The following is a 26407-nucleotide window of genomic DNA, read 5'->3' on the forward strand; positions in this document are numbered from 1 at the left end:
GGATTACGGTTCTGGTTTAGTGTGGCGACGCAAATGTTTAAGATGAGAGCTCCGAAAAGCGCTTAAAGAAACACGCAGCTCTCCGCCTGCAGAACCAGGTCGCCTTGCCATCGCGACCTCATGCCACGCTCCATCAGCCAAAAGTCCTGCAACTGCGCTCAGCAGGCGACATTTAACGGAGGAACTCTTATTACAGGATTTTTCAAATAAACTTTACGTTACCAAGCGATGGTATTCAGAAAGTGTACTTGAGAAGGTATGCAATGGAAGAGGAGGGATTTGGTTTAAGTTGAGATAGAAACGGCTCTGGCAGATATAGATAAGGCACTTGTTTGGAAAAATCCCTTCTCTCTTGGAACAAATGAGCCTGAATCCTAAAACCAATTCTGACACTGACTTTGGTAGAGACAACATGCTTTACTTATGACTTTGCAGTCTGTGTAATAATCAACTGCACATCCCTAGAAATTCGGTGTATGTTCTTTATAAACCCACCGCATTCCCAGGGGAGTTCGTCTTTTTAAAACGCGCATAAATAATCTGTTACGCGTTCGGGGCTATTAGAGGGATATCTAGAAATATCTCTAAATATCTCATCCCTCCTTCGGCCCTCCTTAAATAGTATCCCCTTTATTTTTAATTCTCGCTGAAAGCCGCGTATACAGACATCGCATTTCAAGCCTTATTAATCTCCACGGAATATTTTCAAGAATAAAAAATTAAAACCGAAAGCATAATGTTCTGTGTTTAGATGAAAGTGGAGTGGGGGTGGCAAAGGGCGCTTGAATATATTAATTGAACAACTCTGCATTTTTCTCTTAGAAGCGACAACAGTTTTTATTGTTAATCCGGAAAAATTGCCCCCGTTAAAAATTTCTTTCTTTGTTCCATTCTTTTAAATCGACGCGATAAAAAAAGGACAAACGATATATTATGTTTACGAGACTTCCAGGACCGGCAATACAAGTTAATATGAATTAGTCAACGACTTTTAAAGTCTGCAAATGTAGACTGCCACTTTTTATTTGCGTGCCCGAATTATTTGCATAAAGTTGTTCGCGCTCTTTTTCTAAATATTAAATTTCATTGCCGCGCGAACCGAATAAATGCACTTTTTGGCCGGAACTGTACTCGGAGAAGAGAATTTAAAAGTAAATTCTATTCTTGAAAGGTGAATGATAATAAAAATGGGGTACAATTTTTCTCGAGTTTTAAGTTGAGCTTCGTAATTATTTCCAAGTCCCGTGGGGCATGGCAGTTCGGCAGCTAAACATCGTTGCACCTTGTTGTACAATTGCCTTTTACATCTTCCTCTTTCACGAAGGCCTTTTGTTACGCGGGATAGAAATAACAAAATAATGACGTGTACCTATTTCGCACGTGTGCCGATTTACATACCTAATGGTAATGTCTCCCGGTAGGTGTATCTGGCTAGAATCATTTTTAGCGAGCACTTTGTATTTGTATTTACTAATTTTTATCTTCTAATTTGCTCCCCTTTTTTTTCCTCCGTTATTATTACGTTATAATACGTAACTTTTATGTTGTACTTTTTAAAAAAAATTAACATACCTCGACGCTACTAATTCGTACGATAGATCCGGGAAAAATATTAGGCTAATAAGAAAAGTTTAGACGAAATAATATTGACACGAAATGATGTAAAGTTTTTTCGTATAAGAATAAATTGTATCCCGAAGCAATTTTAAATTTGTTATAGAAGTTTCAGGCTCATAAAAATTGCGATGAGCTTAACGATTCATTAAGAAGGTATATTAAAAATAAATTCCGGTCCGTACCATTTTTAGCGCGACGACGGGGCTAAAGACAGAAATGGTCAAATGGGGCGCGAAATTCTCGACACCTGTTTACTATTTTTCTTCAAATTTACAAATAAATGAACCTAATCATATGAAAATTTGCAGTGCAATTTGTATGTAATCTACTCGCTCTTTGTAGCTGCTGTTTGTGACTTGTCACGTTCTCGTCGTATTTTATTTTGGATACCTGATTGCGTGCATAGTTGAGCATTGACGCCGTATTTTTTCGACGAAATCGCCGCGCGATTAGTATGCACAAATTCGTTGGAAATTATACAGATCCCTTATACACTGCTGTCACAGATGTCCTCCACCAAGACGTGGTGGCAGTGTTGAAATAACGAGACTTTTTTTTCTAACCGGCACGTTTGCCATTTACAGTTGATTGATCTGTGGATTAGCACCAATTGCAGATTAATCTGTCGATTATAGCTATGATAATTACTATTTCACACAGTTTCAATAAGGAGCCAATGAAAATTGTTTAACCGGAAACGTCATGAACCGGGTTTCGGTTTTCTATCAACAAGACGGTGTTCCATACCATAAGTTTAAATAGATGCAAAATTGACAGTCGTACCCAGCGTGCTTGTTTTACGTCAGTTCTTCACGCCTGCTTCTTTCACGTCTTTAACTTTTTCTTTTCCCTCACCTCTAGCCTACATATTTCTTTCTTCACAATTCGTTACAAATATTTTCTGTGTACTTTTTGAACACCTATGGACGTTATTTCGTTTATAGAGCGTGTGAGCGCTGCCTTAAAATTAACTACATTGGCGATTGCTAGATGTCACTATCTAATAATAACAAAAGCATTGCGCGCAATATTTCCACTTCCCATACTACTCATTTTTGTGTATAGAAGGAAGATCCCTCTGCTTCACAGGGCACTTCTTCCTATTGACCTGAGATGAGAACCTGATTTCCAGATCTGTTAATCCACTAAACATATTATACTTCTTCTTCATTGCCTCCTTTCTTCCTGTGGTTTCTTACCTAAAATAATAGGTAATGAATTCTTTTTATAAATGAGTCCTGTCACGGTCGCCAATTATGTGGTTTCTTACCTAAAATAATAGGTAATGAATTCTTTTTTTTTATGTTCAATTCTTTTTTATTTTTATTTTTCTGTCAAAATCACAAAATTTCTAATCTAACGTTTTACAAAAACAAAAACTCATCACACTTCAATAATAAAATCAATTCATGCTTTAAACATACACAAACACATTTTCCAACACTTCCCATCCATCCTACACGTGTTTTAAGTTTGTTCCTTAACTCTCCCTGTTTTTTCACCTTCTTCTTCTTAGGCTCATCATTCCTTAACGCTTACGTCATTTACGTTTTCTTTATATCTTTTTCGTGAATCTTCTCTTCTCCCCTATTTTCTTTCTTTCCCCCCCTCTTTCTTCTAACATTCACGCCAATTTTCTTTATCCTTTTTTAACATCCCTGCTTTAACACTTTTTTTTCGCATTTTTTTATGTCTTTGAAGTGCCTACATTCTTTGTGCCTTGTCTTTTACGTTCACGAATTATTTCCCCCTACGCTTCTCTCGTATTTATTTTCTTAATGGTTTTTTCAGTCTCCTTTACGCCTTTATCTCACCTTCTTTTACACCTGCTTCACATCTACTTCTTTAAAGGATTCTATATATTTATTTCTTTTATGTTTCCTTCTTCTACCCCCTGATTCTATATGTTTATCCCCCCCTTTGACCTTTGCGATCTTTTTATACCGTCTTTATCGCAGCTTCTTCGCATTTCTTTGCGAGTCTTTCCTTCGCACCATACCTTTTCTTTACTTCCATTTCTTTCACTTCTCCGCGTCCCTTTATTTTTTAACATCTCCCTGGTAACTCTTCCTTTAGCTTCGCGCTTTCTTGATTTCTTCGAAATTTCTTGAGGACCGTCACTCCTGTGCCTGATTTCATAACGCCTCATTCGTGCCCCTTTACACTTTCTCTTCGCCTTTTCTTCAGTCCACCTTCACGTCCTCTTAAAACTTCTTACATAATTCCTCCTCCTTTTAAGTTTCCTCTTCGCCTCGTTTCGTGTCTCCTAACATCCCTGCTTCGTGATTTTCTTCGTGCTTCCTTCATGCCTCCCTCGTTCAAACTATTTTTATTTTAACGCCCTTTGTTAGGGGCATCTCCTCTCCGCTTTCTTCTGCGTCCTCCCTCAACGATCCCTGACGTTTCGTCTCTTTCATTCATTGCTTTTTCCTTCGCGCCTCAAAATCTTTATTGTCGCCTCTTTTACACATACATTATTCTTGTTTCGCTCTACTTTACTCCTTTTATTGCGTTTTCTTCAAACTCAGGCGTTCTTTATATTATCTTCTTTCTTCTGCAAGTATATCTACTCTTCTTCGCCCCACCTTCACACAGCTTTAATACCATCCTTATCAAACTACTTTCGTGCCCAAACTTTCTTGATTCTTTTGTTTACTTAATTTATTTTCTATCTACCTTTCAAATTCTCGACAACTTCCTTTAATCTTCGCCCCTCTTTTATGCCTTTTTCTTTGTGCTTTATTCAAACCTCATTGCAGCTATCTTTATATAATCTTCATACTACTTTCGTGCTTTCTTCAATATCTGCCTGCTGCTCCTTTACATCTCCTTTATTTAAATATCGTTTACGCCTTCTCCCTTTACGTCGTCTTTCTTTACGCTTTCCACATACACTTTTCTTCACTCCATCTTCACGTCTTCTTCAAACTTTCTTTTCTACAACTAATTCCTTTAAACCTTTTAATTTTCGTTTTCTTCGCCCTTTCTTTATCATTTCATCATTTGCGCTATCCTTACACGTTTTTCACGACATGCACTGTTCTTCATAAAAGCCCCTTCACGTTTTATTCGTAACACGTCTCATCCACTACGGTTTCGCGCCTTCTATCTCTTTTCTTCTTTGCTTCTTTTCTTCACATTTCTTTCGTTTATACTTCCTTTACACTTTGTTTCATGCATCTCCGATACCTATTTTGTCGCATAGTTCCTTAACCCTCCTAGCCTGTTCACCTCCTTCTTTCTATACTCATTGATGCTTTTTAACGCCTTCGTTCTTTACTCACTTAATTTTTCTCTCTTCTCTCTCACATTTTCATTCAGACACCCTCACGATGTCCTTACATTTTCTGCAGGGGTTCGTAGTCTCTTCACTCTCTTCATTTTTTTTCGAGAACCTTCTCTCCTTGGTCTTCCGTTTCTTCATTCTTTCTTCGAACGTATTCGCGCCGCTTTTCTTTATCTCTGTTTAACACCCATGCCTTAACACTTTTTTTCTTGGAGTTTTTTATGGCGTCTTTGATAATCTTTGTGTCATTATTTATTTATTTATTATCCCTCTCTTGTTCTGGGCCCTCAACAGGCTTACTCCCAATTACAGAGTGACCCGCATAATGCATTTTAGAGGTGCCTCTGCAGAAGGTCTTAAGTTGTTCTATACTACTCCGGGATTTTCCTTATGAATTAGGAAAACAGAAGGGAAACCTAATTCGGAGTAACCGGTAGAATGCTCGAAACTGGTCTAAGGTAATTCTCATCTCTGCTACAGATGAAAAATTCACATCAACCCAGGTTCGAACACCCGACCTCCGGATTTATAGCCCAACGCTCTACCACTGAACAATAAAGCCGGTCATATTTTACACCATCTTCAGCTCTTTCACGTTCACGGATATTTTCTTCGTGCTTGTTTCAGTCCCCTTTCAAGGTACAACAGTTCTCAAAAATATGTGCGAAGACAATTAGTGTGCATTAAATGTATATAAAAAATGGTATTTAGACAAAATAAATCCATATGGCCCATCCGTGTAACAGAAATTCATTTCAGAGGCTTTTTTTTGGAAAAGCTGCTGATCACGTCATAAAGAGGAATTAAGTCGCAGTATGTTTGCTATCAGAAATTTTTTCTTCGCGCCAAGATATACGAGCGCGTAAAAAAACGGTGGGACAAATTAAGTACACTTAATATATTTTGCGCAACGTAAAAGTCGGAAATCTCCATAAGTAATTCAAATAAATTCTGATTTACGGGCGAGTATATAAATCCGAAAGAATAATTTCTGAGGTTTTCCTGTTACAAGCGGCAAGAAATTTATAAAGCGCCATTAAGCGCGCGCGCGTTCAAAATTCAACACTGTAACTCATTTTTGTTGTATGCTTTTGTTTCTAATATGTTAGTCTCCGTTTAACATACCCCTTCGGTTATATTCTTGCAATAAATTTCAGAGGACACTTTCGCCGTTCCACTTGCATTGAAATCAACGGGTTTTGTTGTGCAATAAACTAGCGCTGATAAAGGACAAGGATGGAGATCGTAAATACCGGATGACGTGTTGCGAAAATATGGTTATTGAGTATAGGTTGTATGTTATCGTGTGTATGGAATTTGTAATGTAGAACCTAGTGTTAATTTACACGGCCTTATTAAATACTATATTACGTTTTGATACTACCTTGTGGTAGCTTAGAAAAATCGCGTAATTTATGAGTCTAAAGTAAATTAATTCCGAGCATATTAGAGACGTTTTAGCCAATTATTTGCTCTATGGATGCATTAATGGCTCAAATTTACGATGCTCTACCGCTTTTAATAGTTACTTGATTTTTTATTATTGTTAGCAGCAAAACCCCTTCGGTCGATAGTGTTGTTCGCAATTATTGCCCGTATTTACTTTGGCCTGGCGCGTTTTTTCTTTCTCTTTTTACAAACGAGCGAAACGTTAAACGTTTAAAATGAAAATTAGTACTTCCTTTTATGACATGCTTAATGTACGCATAAATTAGGACGTGCTCACACAAAAGAGTGGAACAAATGACGATTGGGCGCAAAAGAATATTCCATTCTAGAATACTTCAATAGTTTTAGGGTATGCCTTTTGGACTTAGCAACAATCCAGCTGAGCGTTTTTTTCTAATTCCAAAAGAAGATGCATATCCATTGCTACACATATTTGTGCTTTTAGATTAATTAAGTTTCTTAAAATGCCAATACTACGCGTAATGCTCACAATACAATTAGTTATCACCGAGACTACCACTGCTATGTATAACGGAAAGAAGGTTTTCGAAGATTGTTTCGATGGAAGTTTTTAGTAAAAGTCCTAAAGCGATTACGAAATATATTTCTACGAATTCTAATAAGTTTCAAAACAAGCACTTTTATACTATTAGCAACGTTCGAGTCAGAATCTTTGCCTTTACCGCAACTTGGTAAGGGCGTGAATCATCTTGTCTGATCAATTAGCGGTGTCAATTGAACTATGAGTTGACCTACAAAATCACAAACTGTAAGGAAACACATGCATCGTCCTAAGAAAATTATTTTTTGTAATTTTGTCTTGTCGAAATTGAAACGGTTGGTGAAGGTAGGTGTAAAATTTCAACCAGAAAAATACGCGAACATCAATCTGTGAGTAATAAGTACGAATGAGATTCCCCGACATATTTGGATGAGTGACAAAGATATCAAAAAGCAATGAATACTAAACTGGATAATAAATCCGTAATCTTAAACTCAAAATTCTTTCCCTCGGCGAACCGTATGATTTCCAATCTGTTTTAAAACTTTATAATTGAATAATTTTTCAATAAAAACAAGCGAAGCACGCGAACTTGTACCGCCAGCTTCGAAACTTGATTGAAAAAGAAATCCAATACCCCAAAGCCAGCGTTCCGGAAAATTGTCGGTACCGGAGATGTTATTATCGGCAGATACTTACAATTTTACGATTGTTTTAATAAGTTCAATTGAATATCTTAATTCCGTCATCGCCGAGCCGTACGCGTTGCTCCCGTCTCATCAATTACCGATAACCATTAAAAGTAAAACTCCCCCAAACGACGCGCGGTCATAAAAAAATCGGTGCACATTTTCATAATCCGCATATTTCTCTTGCTCGGGGCAAAAAAGGCGAACGGAAGAACTACCGGCTTAATTTCAAAACAATTTAGAAAAGAAATTACTTCGAATCCATCTTCCTGCAGATTCAAATTACGCCCGGCCATTATCGAAACGGCTTTCTCTAGAAAAATAATTAAGGCGAAACCAATCGGTGTATACAAAACCTCTTAATTCACACTCTAACCCCATTTTTATGAGACCGGAAAAGCCGGAGGCTGCGAAAAATAGCTATTAGTTAGCGGCAGAACGAGCTGGGATAATGGCTTCTTTGACTTCTTAGATGGATTTTTTAATATAATAATTTCAATAATTTATACGCTCGTTGCCGAGCTCGATTTAAATTAGGCAATAACCTGGATTAAGACGAGCGTTTTTTCCCTTCTTTAGCGTGATATATTGAGATATTAATAAATACGCCGCCTCTAACAATAATTATTATTGCAGATTCTTCTACCGACAGTATCTTCTCGATTCGCCGTCGAACTGCTTAGGGCAAACTCTTCAAATACTCTTCTGGTGGTCGCCGGTGGAAGCGGCGTGCTCGTTCTCGAACTGCCCGAAAGATGTCCGCCGCACGGAAACTTCTCAAACAACAAGGAGATCGTGTATTGCAGGTAATGACGTATTTATTTCCCCATTTTTCATTAGTTTGCTGTGCAAACGGGGGCGCGTTAGAGACACCAAAGGGCAAAGTTAATTGCTTTAAAAGTATCGCAGCACCTGTCTAGAAATTTTCAAAGTTCCATTAGCTGTGTCATACAAATGGTGGTATATTATAGTCTACCCAAAATATATGCCGTTATAATTTAAACTTCTTAGCAATTTGGTCTTATTTATGTGTCACGTGCGTTATTTAAACGAATAAATGGGAATAGTTGAAGGGAATTCGGGACGAACGAATTTTAAAAAGAGGTCCTAACGTTAATTTTGGGATTTCGACGTCTGGAGATTCATAAAATTTTGTTCTTATTTTTTATGTGCAGATGCTTATATCACTTCTAACGATGTTACAAATTCGGTGTCGCTGTTAATCTCGCGCTATATTACTAAAGTTTGTTGAGAATACATTATACCTTCCCATCTTGGCTTCTAAAGTGGCATTATTTAAAGTTGCCTGCTATAGAAATATTTCGTAATTTATTATAACTAACCGTTTGCTTCTAATTGCAGTTTGGAAGTTGCCCGTGTATATAAGATTAGGCGCCTTGTTTTGTATTCTGCATTAATATTGTCCCCTAAATATTATCATAACGAAACTCGTGCTGTGTCACTAGTTGTTCTTTACTCGTAATACCTTTGTATTGAACGACATTGCTGCAATTCAGTCGATACCGTCCAAAGCTATAGATAAATTTTACTTGCCATGTCAATATCGCATACAGAATCAGGCATGAGCACTTGCCTTAAATTGGTGCCCCTTACCCCACTCGCTCGGATCCTATTTCTTCAGTTTACATTAACGTAATTTCAGCAAAGTTGAATGTTTGGATTCAATGTCATTTATCAAAATCTCCGGACGCTTGACTGACTGGGGAGTATTCCACACCCCCCGATTATACACATATACACGTACAACTATATCTATAACTAAATGAAGCAGACCTGCTTTTGACAGTATTTACTGATTTAAAGATATAATTCAGGTAACGTATAGATTTTGATGGAATACTTAAAATTAGCGCTTTATCGTACGTTTCCAAATTTTCTTATCATAAATTTACCCAAATTAGGTTTTGAATGTACCAAAGTAGATATACAAGGGCGCGCCACCATGCGGTGAACTTCGAAATTAGATCAATGTGAAGTTTACAAGTCACCTGCCTCGCGGCGAAGACCTTTACAGGTATGTCAAGGTGAGACAAGGACACTCGCCCCTACCTCCAAGCGCCCTTCTGGTGTTTGACCTTGGTACGTTTGTGACCTTGGTCAAGAAAAGTTCAAGGATCTCTCGTCTCCAAAGATCAATCACCCCATTTCGTTGCGGTGGTATGTTGTTATTTATTTATTCATGTTCATATTTCATCCGAAGTCATTTGTCATTCCATTTTTAAGGCCATCAGAGGTCAATTAGGTTTTATGTGTACAGCATCCACCTTTCCTGTAGTGGTCTAGGTCATTGGTTATTTTATAGATACCACCAGATGGATATTCAGTAATAATCTCACGGTGTTCTTTGTTTTTTTTAGCTTTATCAGTATTAAAAAATACCACAGAATACAAGACAGTGATTAGTATGGGAGCAGCTTCGAGTTAAGAATTGATATAAATAACTTGTAACTAAAGCGGGCAGGGCTGTCATTGAAAGTCGATCGTAAAGTTAGTAAAAATGTACACTGTTAATGAAGTCGAATCTCACAGTACGCAAGCTAATTTCTTTTCATTTAACATTCGTTAATTGAATTGAATGCAATATAAATATAATTCAGGAAACTTACGCGTGATCTAATTGCTCGAAATAAGTTTGATCAAATATGCGAGCAGCTAACGTAAATTATATTAAATTTGACTGAAAGGATTAATTATTTTCCTTTGGTTGCTTTCACTTGTATTTTAATTTTATCATTTCATGAAGGTAAATTGGAATATGGTCAGAATTGGGCCTTAAACTTTGGTTAGCGTTTCCGTGGCCAATCGGTCCCGAGTACTGTCACTTATACGTGCGTGCTGAGTCGAGGAAAAAGAAGTGAGTATAACCTCACTACATCTCAGTTCGCACTTACCGGGAAACATGGCATGCAAAGCACTGTGACATCGGGCCCAGAAGATGAAGAGGAGCCGGTTTAGGTGTAGAGGTGGTGGAAGTAGTGTAGAACTGTTTGGTAAGGCAGTTGGTAACAATACAAGCTATTCGTTGAGTAATTACTCAGAAACACCCGTGATAGAAACCAATAGTTTTGGAAGACCACGAGTTTGACCACAGGATGATCAGCTACGAAAAATGAGTTCATTTCCAAAATGGTAATTAGAGAATAAACCTATTTATCTCCTACCATGTCTTTAATTTACCTTGTCTCTGTGCTACTACTTTAAATAGAAGAGGTGGTAGACAACGATCACGTCGGAACATAAAATACTACAACGTAAGATCTTAGTATTGTCAACTAGTAAGTCAGGGAGATGAGTGAGATCCAGACTTTTTTTTACTGAAAGTGCAAACATTTACATTTGCTCAAACTACGAACTTAGAAAATCATTTCGTAGACAAGTGAATATTTTAATCAGAATTTTACGCGAGGAATTGCGTGGTCATGGCGAAACCGTACAAGTTCGTCTAGTCGTAATCAAACGCGAGCAATCAAAATGATAAAATTATAAAGTTGCGTTAACTGCGAATGAGAAACACGGTCGGTAGAAAATAAACAGGGTAAAATTAAAACCGTTATCGACGCAAAATCCAAATATAATAATTCAAAACAAGATATCGTTTAACCCCAATGGGGCATTAAAAATGTGAAAGAAGGAAAAATACACATTCAGCACGCTGGTCAACCCTGATAAAAAATCGACCATTTCGCATCGGGTATTTTATAAAGTATGCACAGAACCTTCGAAAGCAAATATTAAATTTAACCCCCCGATTATATCTATAGATATTTATTATCGCATTTAAATTTTATGATAGAGTGGGGTTAAAGCCAGAAACGGAAATGAATGAATGATTAAGAGAGTCGATAAGGGCGCGAGTGTACAGGTATTACTCGAAAACGTCGGCGGCTGATATATAATAAACAAAGTTAAAATATGCCCCTATTTCAGCCGAACCACAGCCACCTATATCTTATAATCAAACCTTCCCGCGGTTTATTATTTATTCATTAATTAATCTATGCCCCCACACTCTTCCTCTATCGGTTATCCTTTGCTCCTGCAGTTGAGCTATCGCCTCTGCCTTTGTCTTTTACGCCGCCTGCATCTTCCGTTGTAAATTGTAATAAGGGATGCTGCTCAAGTTTCCCACCGGGCCGTCGACTTTGCAATAATACATACAACACATACGCGCGGATAATTACTCGAAAAGCGTATAACAAATCAGGAAGAAAAGGGAAACTTGCCCGGGTTAGATAAATGAAAACAAGGATGCGGGGGACGGAGGATCGGGACACGTGTAACAACTAGTATCTGAATTATGAAGTTTCTCCACCACTGACGGCAGTAAACCGAGGTCCTAAAACACCTGAGGAATTCATTTGATGTTACGCAACGCTGTAAAAACTCAGGTCTAATGAAAAATTCGGCTGGCAATCACATGGCGTGTCGAAGTATTAAAATTTCCCAACTTTTATTGGTCTATTTTTATGGGCGAAACTTCAGATTGACTTCATTAAATGTTTGTTTAACGCCTTTTGTTAGATTGAGTTGAATTTTTGATAACTTTGTGATGCGATTTTTTACATCGTAAAACGTCGAATCTTTAACGAATAAAATATGAACGACAATATCGGACGTTATATGAGGTCGTTGATTTTTTTTCTTCATCTTGTTGGAGGACACATCCACACTTTCACTTTCAATCGTCCAACGCTGGCAGTAGACCTCAACAAATCTAATTATAGCGGGACTAATGGTGCCCTGGCAGATTCGCGCAGCGTTGAGAGAACCCAGAAGCTAAGGGGCACTACATGTATGAAGTGGTGTACCAAATTAAGCTACATAGATTTTTTGAACTCTTCGTATTTTAAGGAATTCAGAAATCTGTTTGCAGTGTTGTCAAAATTTTTCACGGGATTTCGATTTGCTCGATGATCCTTTTCCTGTGGAATTTGCTGAATTTAACCGCCGCTTCCCGTAGCCCTTGATAGCTTATCTCGCATGGTTCTCCTTCCTGCGATAGTACTGTCTCTTGTCTTGGACTTCTTCCAGAAGGAGGAGTAGCCTTCTGTCCTGGCGGCCTTTGTCTTCCACGATAATGCAACCCACTTCCGTATTTTGTAGGACGCATCGGACCGAATTATCATGTGGATTGGGTCAGAAACGTTGGAGAGAGTGTCGACTAAGTGCCCTAAGTGGGGGGGGGGGGGGGATCTCGACCTTGATTTTTCCTCGCACCGGGCCTGTACCAGTCAGCCCTACGCCAGATATCTCCACGGACCCCCCTTTTCTGCGGAGACCCAAGGGTTCAGGAGGTGGAGGGGGGTGTTAGGAATTAATTTTATCTTTCATGGTATTCTAATTGAAGGTCGCAACGAAAGGAACCGTTTTCCACCAACTACCGCCTCTCTTTCTCGCCCCTTATCAAATGATGAGGGAGGGGGGAGGGGGACGGGGTTACTGGTTCTATCCTTCACGGTACTCTAATGAAAGGTCTCAACGAAAGAAATTAATTTCTACCAACCATAGTCCTCCTCCTCGACCCCTTATCGTGATCGGATATATTCTCTTATATCTCCAGAACAGATTGTCGGAAGAGGGTACCACTCACAAAGCGCGATTGGGACGTCTAGAAGAAATATCTCCATTGGTGATAAGTTGATAACAAAACTTCAAGAGCGAATATCTCGGTTTGTCGGAGGAAAGTTTTCTCAAAGGCAAAATGAATCCATCGGAAGACACATATATACCACGTTGTTATAATGAATTTTTTGAATGAACCGAAAAAAATGCGCAGAACCGAACCGTTATTTTTTTTAGAACCAAAGCCGGACCGGAACCGTTATATTTTCGGTTAAATATAAACAGAACCGGAACCGATATATCTTTTGGGTCCTGGTCCCTGATTAAATATAACATTTTGGGCATAATACATAATATATTGAACAAATAACTATAATTCTTAATAAAATAAGATAAAAGCAAACCAGAAAATGTCTAAATGACAAAGTGGAGCTTTCTTTTTGTATACGAAAATTAATTTTTTCCACTTATCACGAAATTTGTTCAATAGGTATTCTTGCACGATTAGGGCATTGTGCGCGGGTACACCATCTTGTTGAAACCAACAGTTTCCAACTTTTGCTTTCTTTTGTGGTCGTTTTATTCGTAATCAAAAATGTTGATAACAATTTCTCAGAAATGAAACTTCTCAACGGTGTCTCGTAAAACCCAATAAGTGGCAATGAGAAAATGTTTTTTTTTTGTATATGTTCAAGTAACATCAGAAAAAAATAAAAACGAAATCGGCAAATTTCTTGTCTCTAATTTGGCCATCATATCTTCTATGGTTTCCGAAATCCCCATGATAGACATCCTTATCTGGGACATCTTCATCCAGAAGTTATCCGTACTCATTTATTATTAACGTTAAATGATCAATTGAAATGTTATCATCTGCGACGGCCTGAAGAGCTTTTAGGTATTAATACATTTAAGTTTAAACCCCTCCACGGTTTTTGCGAGTCCGAACTGCTCCGTGGTCACCTGCTATTTTGGGCACTTGAACTCTCTTCAAAGTGTATTCTTCGGTCTGTGTGGGATTTTTAATCATCATCATCGCAGAACGAATAACATCATCTACAGTCGTCGGATATTTTGACTTAATCAACTTCTATGGCTATGACTTGTGCTCTTCTTAAAAAGCTCACGATTAATAATTTATTCATAAACTCCTTGATATTAAAAGGAGGTCACGATGTCGTTCATTGTGCCGCAATTCTTTAAATAAACAAAAAATAATTAGCAAATGTAAACGGGCGTAATTTTTACACATTGCTGATTTTTATCCGCGGTTGATGTAACCAACATTTACTCAGCGCAGAAGTAATTTGTAATTTGGGCTAAACGGTAATAAATTGTTAACACTGTCGCGCAAAATTTAACACGATAAAGCGGAAACGGAAAGACGAACAAATATATTAACAAAATTAAAATGCGTTGTCCGAATTAAACGAAATTATTTTCATGGGCCACATGTTCCGCGTAAGTGGAACTTTTTTTTTATTGTCGATGAACGAGAGAGTCTCTAAGAAGGCGACTCGTAAAACGCGTTTTATTAAATATAAGGAAGATCGTAAATAGTTGCATTCGCATCACGTCATATTAATTAGGGTACGTAACCTTTTCATAAATGTCCGGACCATAATGAAAAGAAATTCTAATTAGGAAAATAAGAGCCGTGGCGTAAAGTCTCGGATTTATGATTTTTATTCGCGGCGTTCGCCGGAAATGGTAATGCGACATGTTTTTACATCAACCGTAATGGATAAGTTTGGTTAAATGTGGGAAACTTCTCTGCATTATGCCGATAAATTAGAAGAACTTTACACCCTCGAAATTATATTCAAGGATAAATGTGAAATTGTTGTAATTTTGACAATGGGATGTTTTATATCCAACGTGCGTTAGTTACCTACTTAGAATACCGTACCTACTTAGGCCCTCTAAAACTTGCTTAATTAGTAATTACGCAGCCAATTAGTAAATTTATACTGGCCCATCTCGCCGAAAATATATGAAACTTAATCACGTAGGGCAAGAATTACGAAAATATTAAAATTCATTGCACACGTATGACATGATATATGACAGAAAAGGGTAGCAAAATATGGGGTAATTAAGAATCGAGGGTTGGGAAGCCGCAGTTTATTCAAAAAGTCATATAATGTTGCTACAATGTAATTTTTACATTTAATTCGGTTTACTGACGAGTGCCGTCCCTTTTCGCCGTGCCGTTTTCGAAATATTTAAAAAGGACGGGAATATCGGCCGTGACGTGGCGCAGGAGATCGTACATTAGATGTGTACCTGTCATTTTTATCATTTAGTGTGTTTCTCGAGTCCCCAGTTACATGCTTTTATTTTTTGGATGGCACATTAATATCTTTTATTTTTAACAGATGTTACCCCTTTTGATTCTGCTAATGTATGGTTTATGAGCGCAATTTTTATATTGTACGGAGGAGCGATAGTACACCGTTAATCACGTCGATGCTATTCGCTGTCCTTTTTCAATTTTCTTCGTAGTACTACAGCGGCGCACTGATTTATAAATACGGCGGATTGGTGATCACATTAGCACTAAAATTGACCTAACAAACTTGTACGGGTGAGCAATGCTGCGAAGTTTATTGCAAGGATTTTAATGCGATCGAAAAATGCATAAAACTAGTCGAAATCTGACTCCTGTTTTTAATCCCTCTAATCACAGGGCTATATTTGAGCCGAAAAACTAATCTTAAATAATATTTAAACAATTCCGTTGATTTTTACGCCAATAATACCAGGTGAGGTTGTCTTCTATTCTATTCTACTCATAAGGGGAGCCCGACCAGGCAGCGCTTAGGTACACTAAATGCCTATGGTGCATACCCCCTTTCTTCTTCTTGAGTTCAGCTACTGCTCTCTGTCCGGTAGACTGACTATAACCCTTTGGTCTTAGTAAGACAGCCCGGATCACATCCCTTCTTGCGAGGAGGGGATCGGAACCAGGTTTCCTCCCAGATCCCCCCGGGCCCAGAAGCGCCCCCATGACCAAAGTTGACGTAGTTTTCATGGCTCCAATGGCCCTCACACAGGCGAGACTCTGTACCTTTCCTAGCTGCTTCCTGTAGGTACAGTAATATTGTGCTTATATCACTGCAGTGTAAAGCCAATATACCAGTCGAGGATTCAAGCCCGACGTGCAGTCAAAAGCCCTTCTACGTGCTCATAGACATGCAGTGGCCTTTTTGCTTATACGCTCAGTGTGCTCCTTTCAGGTCAGGCTGGAGTCTATGATGTCTGAAATATTTCCATATATACCATTATATCCTAAAGCCACGGAGAATCTAAAGAAGTGCAACAATTTAAGAACAGCTGTTCCACGCCTTTTTGCAAAAGAGCCGGGAATATTATCCCGTCCGATCCTGTACTCTGAACCGCCCATCTCAGAGATCCTTCGGTAACCGCCCGCGCAGCTACTTTCCAGTGGATCAGCCTTGCACCTTGGTGGGTTCGAAGTTACGTAGTCCCCAGAACTTGGAAAATGTGTTTCCAGGGGACATGTGAGAGCCTCACCCGCGGTAAACGTATATCTACCGCATGGAAGCCTCAGTGTCCCCACTTTTTGCCCCGGGTCATTCAAACGGATCTTACCAAGTTTTGGAACTTTAATCCATGTTGTCTCAGAGGGTCCTCCATGATCCTCGTTTAGAACCCATCTTGCACTAAGCTCTGTCTGTAAAATTCTGAAAACCGTGCTTCTTGAAACTCTGCTAATTGTCGTCTCTTTAGTAGTGCATCTTCCAGTACCAAACACTTGGTAATTTCAACATCTGAAGTAATCACGTCAACATGGCGCCCGGGCACAGGACGCCCTCCAGGTACAATCATGAAATTAATAAAAATGGCTAGGGAGCACCTTAACTAAGCGTTTTCAACAACAAAATTTGCGAGAGAAGCCCGTATCAACCGGTGACTTGCATTGACCGCCTTATACACTCGAAAGGGGAAGGGACACCTTTCGCATCATTCATAGACCGCCTCTTTGTTATCGATACTGATTGTATAAAATTAGTTTTCTTGGGTTTCTGCAAGTTTTTTCTAGCGTCTTGGCTTCCCATTATTTTCGTGTTTTTTCAAGATTCTTCCAAAATGCTAAAGTTTCTTAGGGAAGCTTTTCGAATTTCCTTGAAGCTACTTGACTCACCATGGACCTTATTAGCGCCTTCAGGGACTTGAAGTTTCTATGAATTTCTTTGCACTTTAAGCTTGCCTCGAGTTTTCTTAGTCCTTTTCAAAATGATCCCAAACTTGCAAACCTCCCACTTAGAAAGCTTTAATATATTCATGAAACTCTTTCCATTCTAAGGAATACCAAAAGACTACTAGGGAATACCACAGAAATACAAGAATACCCTGTCACTGTATGAAGTAGCTAAGCTGTTATCTCTTAACTAAGTGGAATGCCACTGTTTATTGCTCACAAATTAGAGGCAATGAGCGACGTTTCAGTTCTAAATTTTAACGCAAATCGTTTAGTGCATGTCCATCAACCATTAGATCAGAGTAAATAGAAAAATTGAAACCCTAACCGTATGCACGACCGAGAATCGGTTAAATAATACAGTAAAATAGTATGTGGGAATAATAACGTCGGACGCACTCCTAAAATATTCAGATCTCCATATGTCACGTTTGGATGAGAAGTCGTAAAACTGAACGGCATCAAACACGAGAATCGTCCATAAGCATGCGACTTTTGTTATCTGTTGCTGATACTTAAGAGCGTGACGTGCCGGTAATAGAATTGAAAGGATCCGCTTGCACAATTTTTCTATCTCCCTCCTCCAGAAAAAAAGGCGAATGAACGGTTCGCTTCCGTAAAAATGTAATTTAATTGTAATGCGCGAGCCGGAAAAAGTTATCTTATTTTCGTAGAGTTTCGCATGAAATATTAGCCGGTAGTTTATCGCGGTGTCCATCACGAAGAATTAAACAACGGCGTGAATACGAAATGCTCGCTTGACCTAACGATTTCGTTTCTCCGATCTCTGGGGTATTGCATATGTACGGGCGGTCCATTCCTTCAAGGGATATGAGCGTATCTGCACTATGTGCTGGTCGCCCCCTAACACGCTAAAAGAAGATGGCGGCAATTAAAGAGGTGGGTTTTTTAGCATTGGAACTGCTTATGTTTTGTGGAAAGGGTATAAAGTTATTGGTTAGTCGAGCAGAAAAGAAGACAATTGGTGTCGCGTCAAGTGATGATTGTCCGGTACTCGAATGCAATCGGTAGAGTTATTTGTGGCAACAAGCAACTGGACTATAACAGGGCCCCTCTCACTCTAATGGGGTCACCCTGTATACTTTATAATATTCAACTCCGAAAATCGCGATAAATTTAAATCCGTAGCGGGCTCCCGTTACAGAATCCTGAACGATCCTCAGGGATCTTTTTGAAGCCTTCTTATACAGGGTCTGTTCGAAAAGTATTGTCATTGACTTGATTGTGAAGTTGTGAAAAATAGCTTTCCAAGAAACGGTGTCTTTTCGTGGAACTCGTATCTATATACCGTGCAAGTTAAAATTCGGCGCTCGCTGCAGCAAAAGAAACGTGCCAGGAAAATATGGATTTGTGCGACAAAGACCCGTACTTTTTGGAGGATGTCGTCACATGTGAGGAGGGGGTGTTCGAATATGATCGAAACAAAAAGTGCACACCTTGGCATCTCTTCGCATCAAAAAGGCTAGAAAGAACAAGACGCTGCTCGTTGTGTTTTTTTAAAGCAGTTTGTACCACATTTTGCATGCCAAATTATAAGTGGAAGGCTCAAAAGTCCGACTTGACCTCGCAACCAGTTGTAAACTCTCCCGGACTTTTTTTGTTCCCTCGCTTGAAAACTCCTTTGAAAGGTCGTCGTTTCGGAGCAGTTCAGAAGGTCAAAGAGGATTTCTTCCGCAAGAGACCTTCCATGACGCTTTCGAATCCTGAAAGCAGTGGACGCGCTGTATTTTGAAAACTTTTAATGTTGTAGAAAGATCTGGCCACTACATTTTTTTAATCAAATTGGTGACTAAGTACTTTTCGGGTAGACTCTGTAGGTATATGTGTTTTTTTTTTAATTGGAAAACTTTCTTAAAAAATCGTTTATTTAGAATCGCGGGGGTTTAGTTAGTTTATTTTTATCTAACTTCGCTTGAATGTAGTCGACGTTACTAACCTTTACGGAACTCATCTTTTGATAGTTGGACGTTACAAACTCGTGCGGAGCACAGCACAGCATGAGCATCGGAAACCGATTAACACAACCATAATGAAAGGAGTGAAACATGACGCAGATTTCTTTCGATAGATGGCGACCGGGAGTGTAAGTAAAAAATGGACACGCCTTCCTCCCTTCGGCGATAGAAATAAATTTTCGCAAAAATAAAAATTTATTACGAATGTAATTTTTAATACCTATCTAGATTTCTTGTCATTTTCCGGCGTGGCTAAAGCGAGAATCGTTCAGCGCGAGAGAGAGAGAGCGCCCGCGGAGCGGAATATCCGAGAACTGTAAAATTCATTCAAACGTTTCTATATTTTTGACTAATGTCTCTTACGGTAGATTTGAGTCCGGTTTTAAATTCAGCCGGAATTATCGCAGTCGTTTGAATTAATCGTTTGTCGACTTCACAAAAATTATCTCGACTTCCGTTCGTTTTCTTTAGTCATTAAAATTATAGCGACCAGAGGGGACGACTATATTTTAAAAATCACATTTTAAAGTTAAATGTGCGGTAAAGCATCGGACATTTCTTAACTTTATTTTTTTTGTCTCCTTCAACCGGATGGATCCCCTTTTTAAATAGGTGTACTGAAGATTAACTCGAAACGACTTGCAAAATCAGCATTCAAGCTGTGGAAACGAAATCTCGGCGAGGTTAGTTAAAATTTTTGTCCGGTAAATCCTTGTTAAGTCCTTTACACTTCTTTTAATGTAGCTCGGAGACATTTAAACAATATTATAATCCTAATAATTGCAGTTAGAAGCGCTGTTGTCGTAATCCCGACAACTTCTCCAATTCCCAGCGGAACATGGACTTACCTATCTGTCGTAGATTTAGTCCAAGTTTATGATTATTTACATCGAAGTTAAAAACGTCCCCCTCCTCCTCCTCCATGTCGAATCGGCATAGAAAAAATCGAGGAAAAGAGCGGACGTTAAACATTTGCCGTCCCAAAGCATACACGCGTGACGTTAAATAATGGGCATTAAATTTGCATCCCAAACCAAACACGGGACGCGATTTTTCACAAAAGGACGCCTTTCCCCTTTCACCGCTTGCGCCCCGCATAAATCGGACGCCGGCTACACGGCAACATAATTAAGAAATGAAATAAACAAATTAAGAAAATGGCGGCTACGTGTGAGATCCCCGATCGGTATTGCTTTTTATTCACGCCGATTCCACCTGGGCTAAGAAGGTGCGAAACGTCGTCGACGGGGACGAAAACAATTCCGTGCAGCCGTACACGAATTAAATGAAGTTTTATTCTCGAATTATTCCAGTAAACCCGCAAGATACGTGGATTCCCGCGCTCTGCCAAAACTTAATCCAACAATAATTTTATTGCTTTTTTATGCTAATTGCGAAATCTTAAAGCCCAACTTGCCGACTCGTATAATTCTGTATTATAACCTATGTATTCTTAATTACATATTATATATTTGCGCCCCGGAATATTCATTTTATAAAGCCGTTAAAGATTAACCGTCTAATTTATTAAGTTAATTAATAAAAATGTACGCGCAAGTACAATGGGAGAGCGATCGTGTAGGTAGGGTATGCAAAGTGATTCGAATTTAAAGCTCGCCGTTCGGGGAATGGGGGATCGAGTAACAAAAGAGTTATAGAGAAAGAGTAAAGGGTAACCGGACTTTTAATAATTCCTAACGGTAGACATTATCGCGCCGACCGTAAAACCAACACGCTAAAGGAACTTCTTTCGATAGATTTACAGGATTTTCGCTAACACTACGTTTTGACGTAACGATTTCGTTTACACATAAAACGACGTGCATGAAATGCTCCTCCCCACCTCGTGTGGTAAATATAACAGATTTCTACTATACGAACTACTGAACACTTATGTCTAGGTACTGCCAAGTGAAATTCATTCTAATAAATATTTCACACCTTTATCCCCACCCCCGTCCCTCACTAAGGAGTGACATTGTGTATTCTTAAAGTGGTTGTGGGTGTTTCTTGTTGCGTTCCCTTGCGGCGGCTTCTAGTAACAGGTGCGCGGACATCCGTAAGAGACACTTACCGACGTGCGCTGCGCCCTTCGTAGGTATGGCCGTAACAGTTTCCCCCTGTTAAACTGAAGAACGTCCCGGTCCCAGTTCAAGTGATGTGAGTGGTATTGTCCGCGTTTCCTGATTGACATCAGTGGCTGTGAGTCCTGTGTCGGGATCAATTTGATCACATTTGCTTTGATGAGAGTATGTAGGAGCTTCCTTTGAAAACGAGTCAAGGGATCGTTTGATAGGACGATTATGTCGTCCAAATATGCAATTATCGTGTTTTCGGGGCCTTTCTTTGCGTGCGTGCGTTGGAAGGTGACTGGGGCGTTCCGTAGCCCAAATGGCATCCTTTTATATCGGTGCAATCCCAAACGGGTTATAAAGGCAGTTTTATCTCTATCGGAAGGATCGACGGCGTTCCCAGTCTTCGGGCGACTAGGACTGCCCCCGAACAGGTGGAGGTTTTTTGTACGCCTGTCGTCTTGGGTCGTTTGAATGGCTGTTGGCTGGTCCTGCCGTCTCCGGCTGGAACGGGTGTTGGCGCGTATTCCTCATGAATGACCAGTGCCCTTCCGGCAGGTTTAACAAGATTTTCGCGTCTTCTATGAAGTCGACTCTTAGGAGGGTACGGTTTCGGACTCAAGGGAGTACCACGAATTCGGTGAGTATCACTCAGTCTAATAGCGTGACTGGCACCGTTGTATATCGCGCACCCATGTGCCCTCCCGGTGGCACTCGCAATCGTTCGCTATGAGCGACGACGGGGCGGTTGTGTCGGTTAGAAAGAAGACCATTTGTGCGATATCGGTGTTTTCTCTGCAGTTCGGACATTGGCTGCGTATCACTCCGGGCTTTCCGCATCTAAAACTATGCGTACGTAACTACGTTTACTGAACTTTGTTTATTATTCTTAGAAGCTGCGGTTATAATTACGTCTCTTAACAATAAGGCCAAATGAACTGAATTTATAATTGAAATTATCGACAGTTTTAGTTACAATTTCGCCACTCTTATGTACTATAATGAAACGTCTCCGCGATTTAGTTAAATACGCCACGCATCCGACGCCGTTTTTCTTTAAGAGGCAACGACGATTTGCTCGGTCAGCACATTTACTTTCTTTTATATTTAGGTTTGTAATTGTATACTTAAGAATTTTAAGTTTACTGTTCGATTTATCAGTTTAGTAATCCTTTAAGTGTATTAAAAACGGCTGATAACTTTTCGGAAAATTTTACACTACAACTTTATTTTTCACGAAGTGCCCTTGTGATTCGAAACTATCGTTCGAGAGACACAATAACAAATTCCAGTCTTTTACACCGAACATCTAAATTACTTTTAATCTCGGTAGCAGTCGACTCGATATGGATGGAGTGACTGAACTGCTACGTTGTGTAATCGGTTCTTTGTTGAAACGTGAGACTTAAGCGGGAAGGGGAATTGAATAAAACGCAGAATTTTGTGCGTAAGAAAAGACTAGAACCAATAAATATTTTACGCACACAACAAGGCAATACCGAGGAAACCTTCTACGGGACAAAAACCCCGGCATGATTCACACAGATACATGAAATAAATCAAATACGACAACAAAATGCGAATCAAATGCGATTAAAGGAATGAAAAAGAAACATATACAGCGACAAATCGGGCTGCATGCGGTTACTCGTTGCCCATGGTGAATGCAGCATAGTCATTAACACATATCATTTTTATTGCAGAAGTCACAGCTTGGACGAGCATTTACTCTTGAGCAATCCGAGCATCGAAGTCCGCCAGGTTCGGTTTCACCCTGCGAGTCCAAATCAAACGCACATCATGGTATTAACGTCCGATAATGCGCTAAGGTTTGCCGTGTTTCTCGCCCAGTCTCCTTGTTTTTGCTAAACCGCCGTTGCAGATTATACAACATCGAGAACTCGTCCGCCGTCGCACTCGGCGTTTACGCCGTCGGTAAACGTCCCAAGGGCGTGATGCCCGGCAGCAAGGCGTTCTTTCTCGGTCTGTTCGGTGAAACGGCGGTCGACTTTGATTTCGGCCCTCCTGAAGTTGACGATCCCTCGTCGGATGGCGTCGAGGAGGAATCGCTCGGTAAGAGTGCTTTAGATATTGCCAATGAGGACGACGGGGATGAAGAAAGCGCGATTCTGCGCAAGTTTAAAGATATGAAATTGCGTGGAACTATCATCAAAAACACTGCGAGGAGTTTGAAATGGCCGATTTTTCTACTGGATGGTCTGGGCTCTGTGTTCGTGCTGATCATCAGTCTTAATGATGGGTAAGTGTCTAGTCTGGAGGTAAGCTTCTAGCCATTTTTGTAGGGATACTCCGAAAGTTAAGGGGCCACTGCCCACTTGGCCATCTTATGATCAGTCCTACACGAATGACGCATGCGCAATTTTGTGCCATCCATCTACACCTCCCATACTTTCCATCGCTACAATCAACGGAAATATTTCACATTCAATTGTCTTGCCTTTTGATGAAAAGAGTGACCAGCTGAGGGTAAGAAGAATAGCTACTTTTGGAAAATTAACGAGGTACTTTCAGAGGTGCAAATCACTCACGAGCAGTTTGGATGTCCCTGATCGTGCGATCTACACATTTGAAACGTTAGAGTTAGAATTGGGGTTGGCCACTACTGACGCGTTAAGTGATTACTGCTGTCCAGTGTTTCTCCATATGGACGAGTCTCGTTCAGGCCACTACTTTGCCACTCACGAAGCGGGTGTGCACGCCATTTCGATTCCTGTCGTTGAAAATATTACTCAAATACTTAACGGACCGGACGGTAGGTGCACATATTACTTCCTTCCAGATATCGCCAAGCGTGTATTTCAGATGAAAATTTTATGGAGCAATTAGTAAATGAAGCTAGCACTGTGGAATACGTTGTATGCACCAAAACCGCCACCTCCAACAAGATCAACCCCGTAATTGGCTTTTCTATCTATTACAACCCGCCTAGCATGGTAGCGCTATTAGGTAACGGTCAATTGATCAGCATGCTGCTACTATCCTTCACATCACTACCGTGCACTTACGATTTTTTACCAGAAGACATAGAAAACTTCAAATCGCCTTTAAAAAAAATGCTAAGCGAACCTTTCGATGTGCAAATTTATAAAATTTTGAAACAAGCCGCTTCGCAACCCATCCTCAAGTTGAACAACAGCGAAAACCACTCGCAACAGGAGTGTTACGAGGTACGCCCCTCACAACCTTTACCCTCTCGCCAATTCACTGACTTACAGCTATTGCAACGCGCCGCTCAGGTATTCAGAGAGGAACACTTTAAGTACTACGAAAAAGCGCGAGAAGAGATAGAGAAACGCATCAAAGTGTTGCAGATGCTCAAGAATTTCCAGACCACCGAAATCCAGAAGCTGATAAAAGAGAAGCAAAATCTCCAGACGAAAGCGGAAAGTCTAGCGGAAAAGTACGAGGACATCAAAGACAAGCAGGAGCTGCTCAAGAACCGGTAAGTTCTTTCCTCCCATCAATGACTCACTCCAAATTTGTAGGTGCGAAAAGCTTCTAATAATGGCGCTTCAGACGAAAAGCGAACCCTCCGAAGCCGAGCAACGATTCGTTAAGGAACTTAAGAACGCTCAGAAAAAGGTTGAGATGTTTACTACGAGCATAAACAAGTTGAAGAATCAGAGCAAGTACCAAGAGGTTCAGATGGCGAATTGGCAGAGAGAACAGAGCAAGAGGGAAAGCGGACTGGCTTCCATTCAGTCTCAAACTATCAAGACAAACCTGCAGGATATGTGAGTGATTTTCAGTTTTGCTGCAAGAACTTTGCAATTTTTTTTAGGACCGATCAAATTTCGGCGATGATGAGTGAGATTACGGAATATAAAAAGAAGTTAGGTTTAAATTAGTCTTCTATGTTTTGTAAATTTATAATAAAGAGATTTTGTATTTGAGTTTAAGAGAGGAATCGCGACCTATAACCTCCTGAGACTATTCCGTAAGAAAAGACTAGAACGTATACATATTTTACGCACACAACAAGGCAATATCTAGGAAACCTTCTACGGGACAAAAACCCCGACATGATTCACACAGATACATGAAATAAATCAAATACGACAACCAAATGCGATTAAAGGAATGAAAAAAAAAACATACAGCGACAAATCGGGCTGCATGCGGTGTTTTTTCACAAAGATACATGGTTAGATTAAATATCCAGAGCGACATACTGATAATTAATCCACTTACACGTGAATACATTAAAAATACTTAATAAAACTAGAGAATGGCATAATCACCTGTACAGTGTAGATAACGGTACATAAACAAAATGAAGTTCAAAGATTAATAGTCAGTACAAGAAGGAATAAAGTGGTTGCTACCTGTAAATACAACAAAATAAACATTGAGAAACCCCGGGAACGCTTGATTCGCCATTCCTTTAACTTTTCCCCCTGACTTCGTTATGAAATTCCCCTGGTCTTCGACATCTGCACAGAACGGTTGAAATCGAAAACGTAATACAGAGCGTATCGTATTTTTGTTTCAAATGTAAAAGTGTGTTTTTTAGTCCGGATATTCAGGCAGAGCTAGGGGAACATATTCTGTTCTCAAGGTACCCCACAATACTCTGAAAAAGGCCCACAACGGGAGAAGTGGAACTAAAACTGCATTTTTACCCCAGAATCAATTAACATTTAAATTAAATCATAGTTTTGCCCATGGCCTAATAAGAGTATGGTCTGCTATTCCCGTGAACGAAATCTCGCAAAAGTCGCGCATGACGTCACGCGGTTGTGTACACTGAAATATTGTACACGCGCATATGAATAAATATGTGCGGTGTCTGGTTGCAATAATAACAATAGAAAAACTAAATACAAGTTAGTATAGATTTCCAAAACATGTTGCTTTTCAGCGGGGTATAATTGTATCGGCATCGACGGCATCTGATTGATGGCTACACCTTCACTCAACGATCTAACCGATTGTTAATAGATTTGTATAACGACCTAATAAATAGGTAGATAGGTACGATACGGAA

At 39.6% G+C, this 26407-nt stretch overlaps 1 protein-coding gene across 1 annotated transcript in view; it reads left to right on the forward strand.

Moving 5' to 3' along the window:
- The window catches only part of LOC116162135 (nuclear pore complex protein Nup88), a 51417-nt gene extending 26098 nt beyond the window's left edge, over positions 1-25319 (forward strand). The window contains exons 2-10 of the mRNA XM_031475674.1: positions 8180-8349; positions 23103-23228; positions 23282-23659; positions 23703-23886; positions 23932-24172; positions 24223-24587; positions 24636-24862; positions 24906-25154; positions 25202-25319. Coding sequence (XP_031331534.1) covers positions 8180-8349; positions 23103-23228; positions 23282-23659; positions 23703-23886; positions 23932-24172; positions 24223-24587; positions 24636-24862; positions 24906-25154; positions 25202-25268 — 2007 coding nt within the window. The 3' untranslated portion in view covers positions 25269-25319. The remainder of the gene's footprint in view (positions 1-8179; positions 8350-23102; positions 23229-23281; positions 23660-23702; positions 23887-23931; positions 24173-24222; positions 24588-24635; positions 24863-24905; positions 25155-25201) is intronic.
- The last annotated feature ends 1088 nt before the right edge of the window (positions 25320-26407 follow it).

The sequence above is a fragment of the Photinus pyralis genome, unplaced genomic scaffold (assembly GCF_008802855.1).
Source record: "Photinus pyralis isolate 1611_PpyrPB1 unplaced genomic scaffold, Ppyr1.3 Ppyr1.4_LG10, whole genome shotgun sequence".
NCBI lineage: Eukaryota > Metazoa > Arthropoda > Insecta > Coleoptera > Lampyridae > Photinus > Photinus pyralis.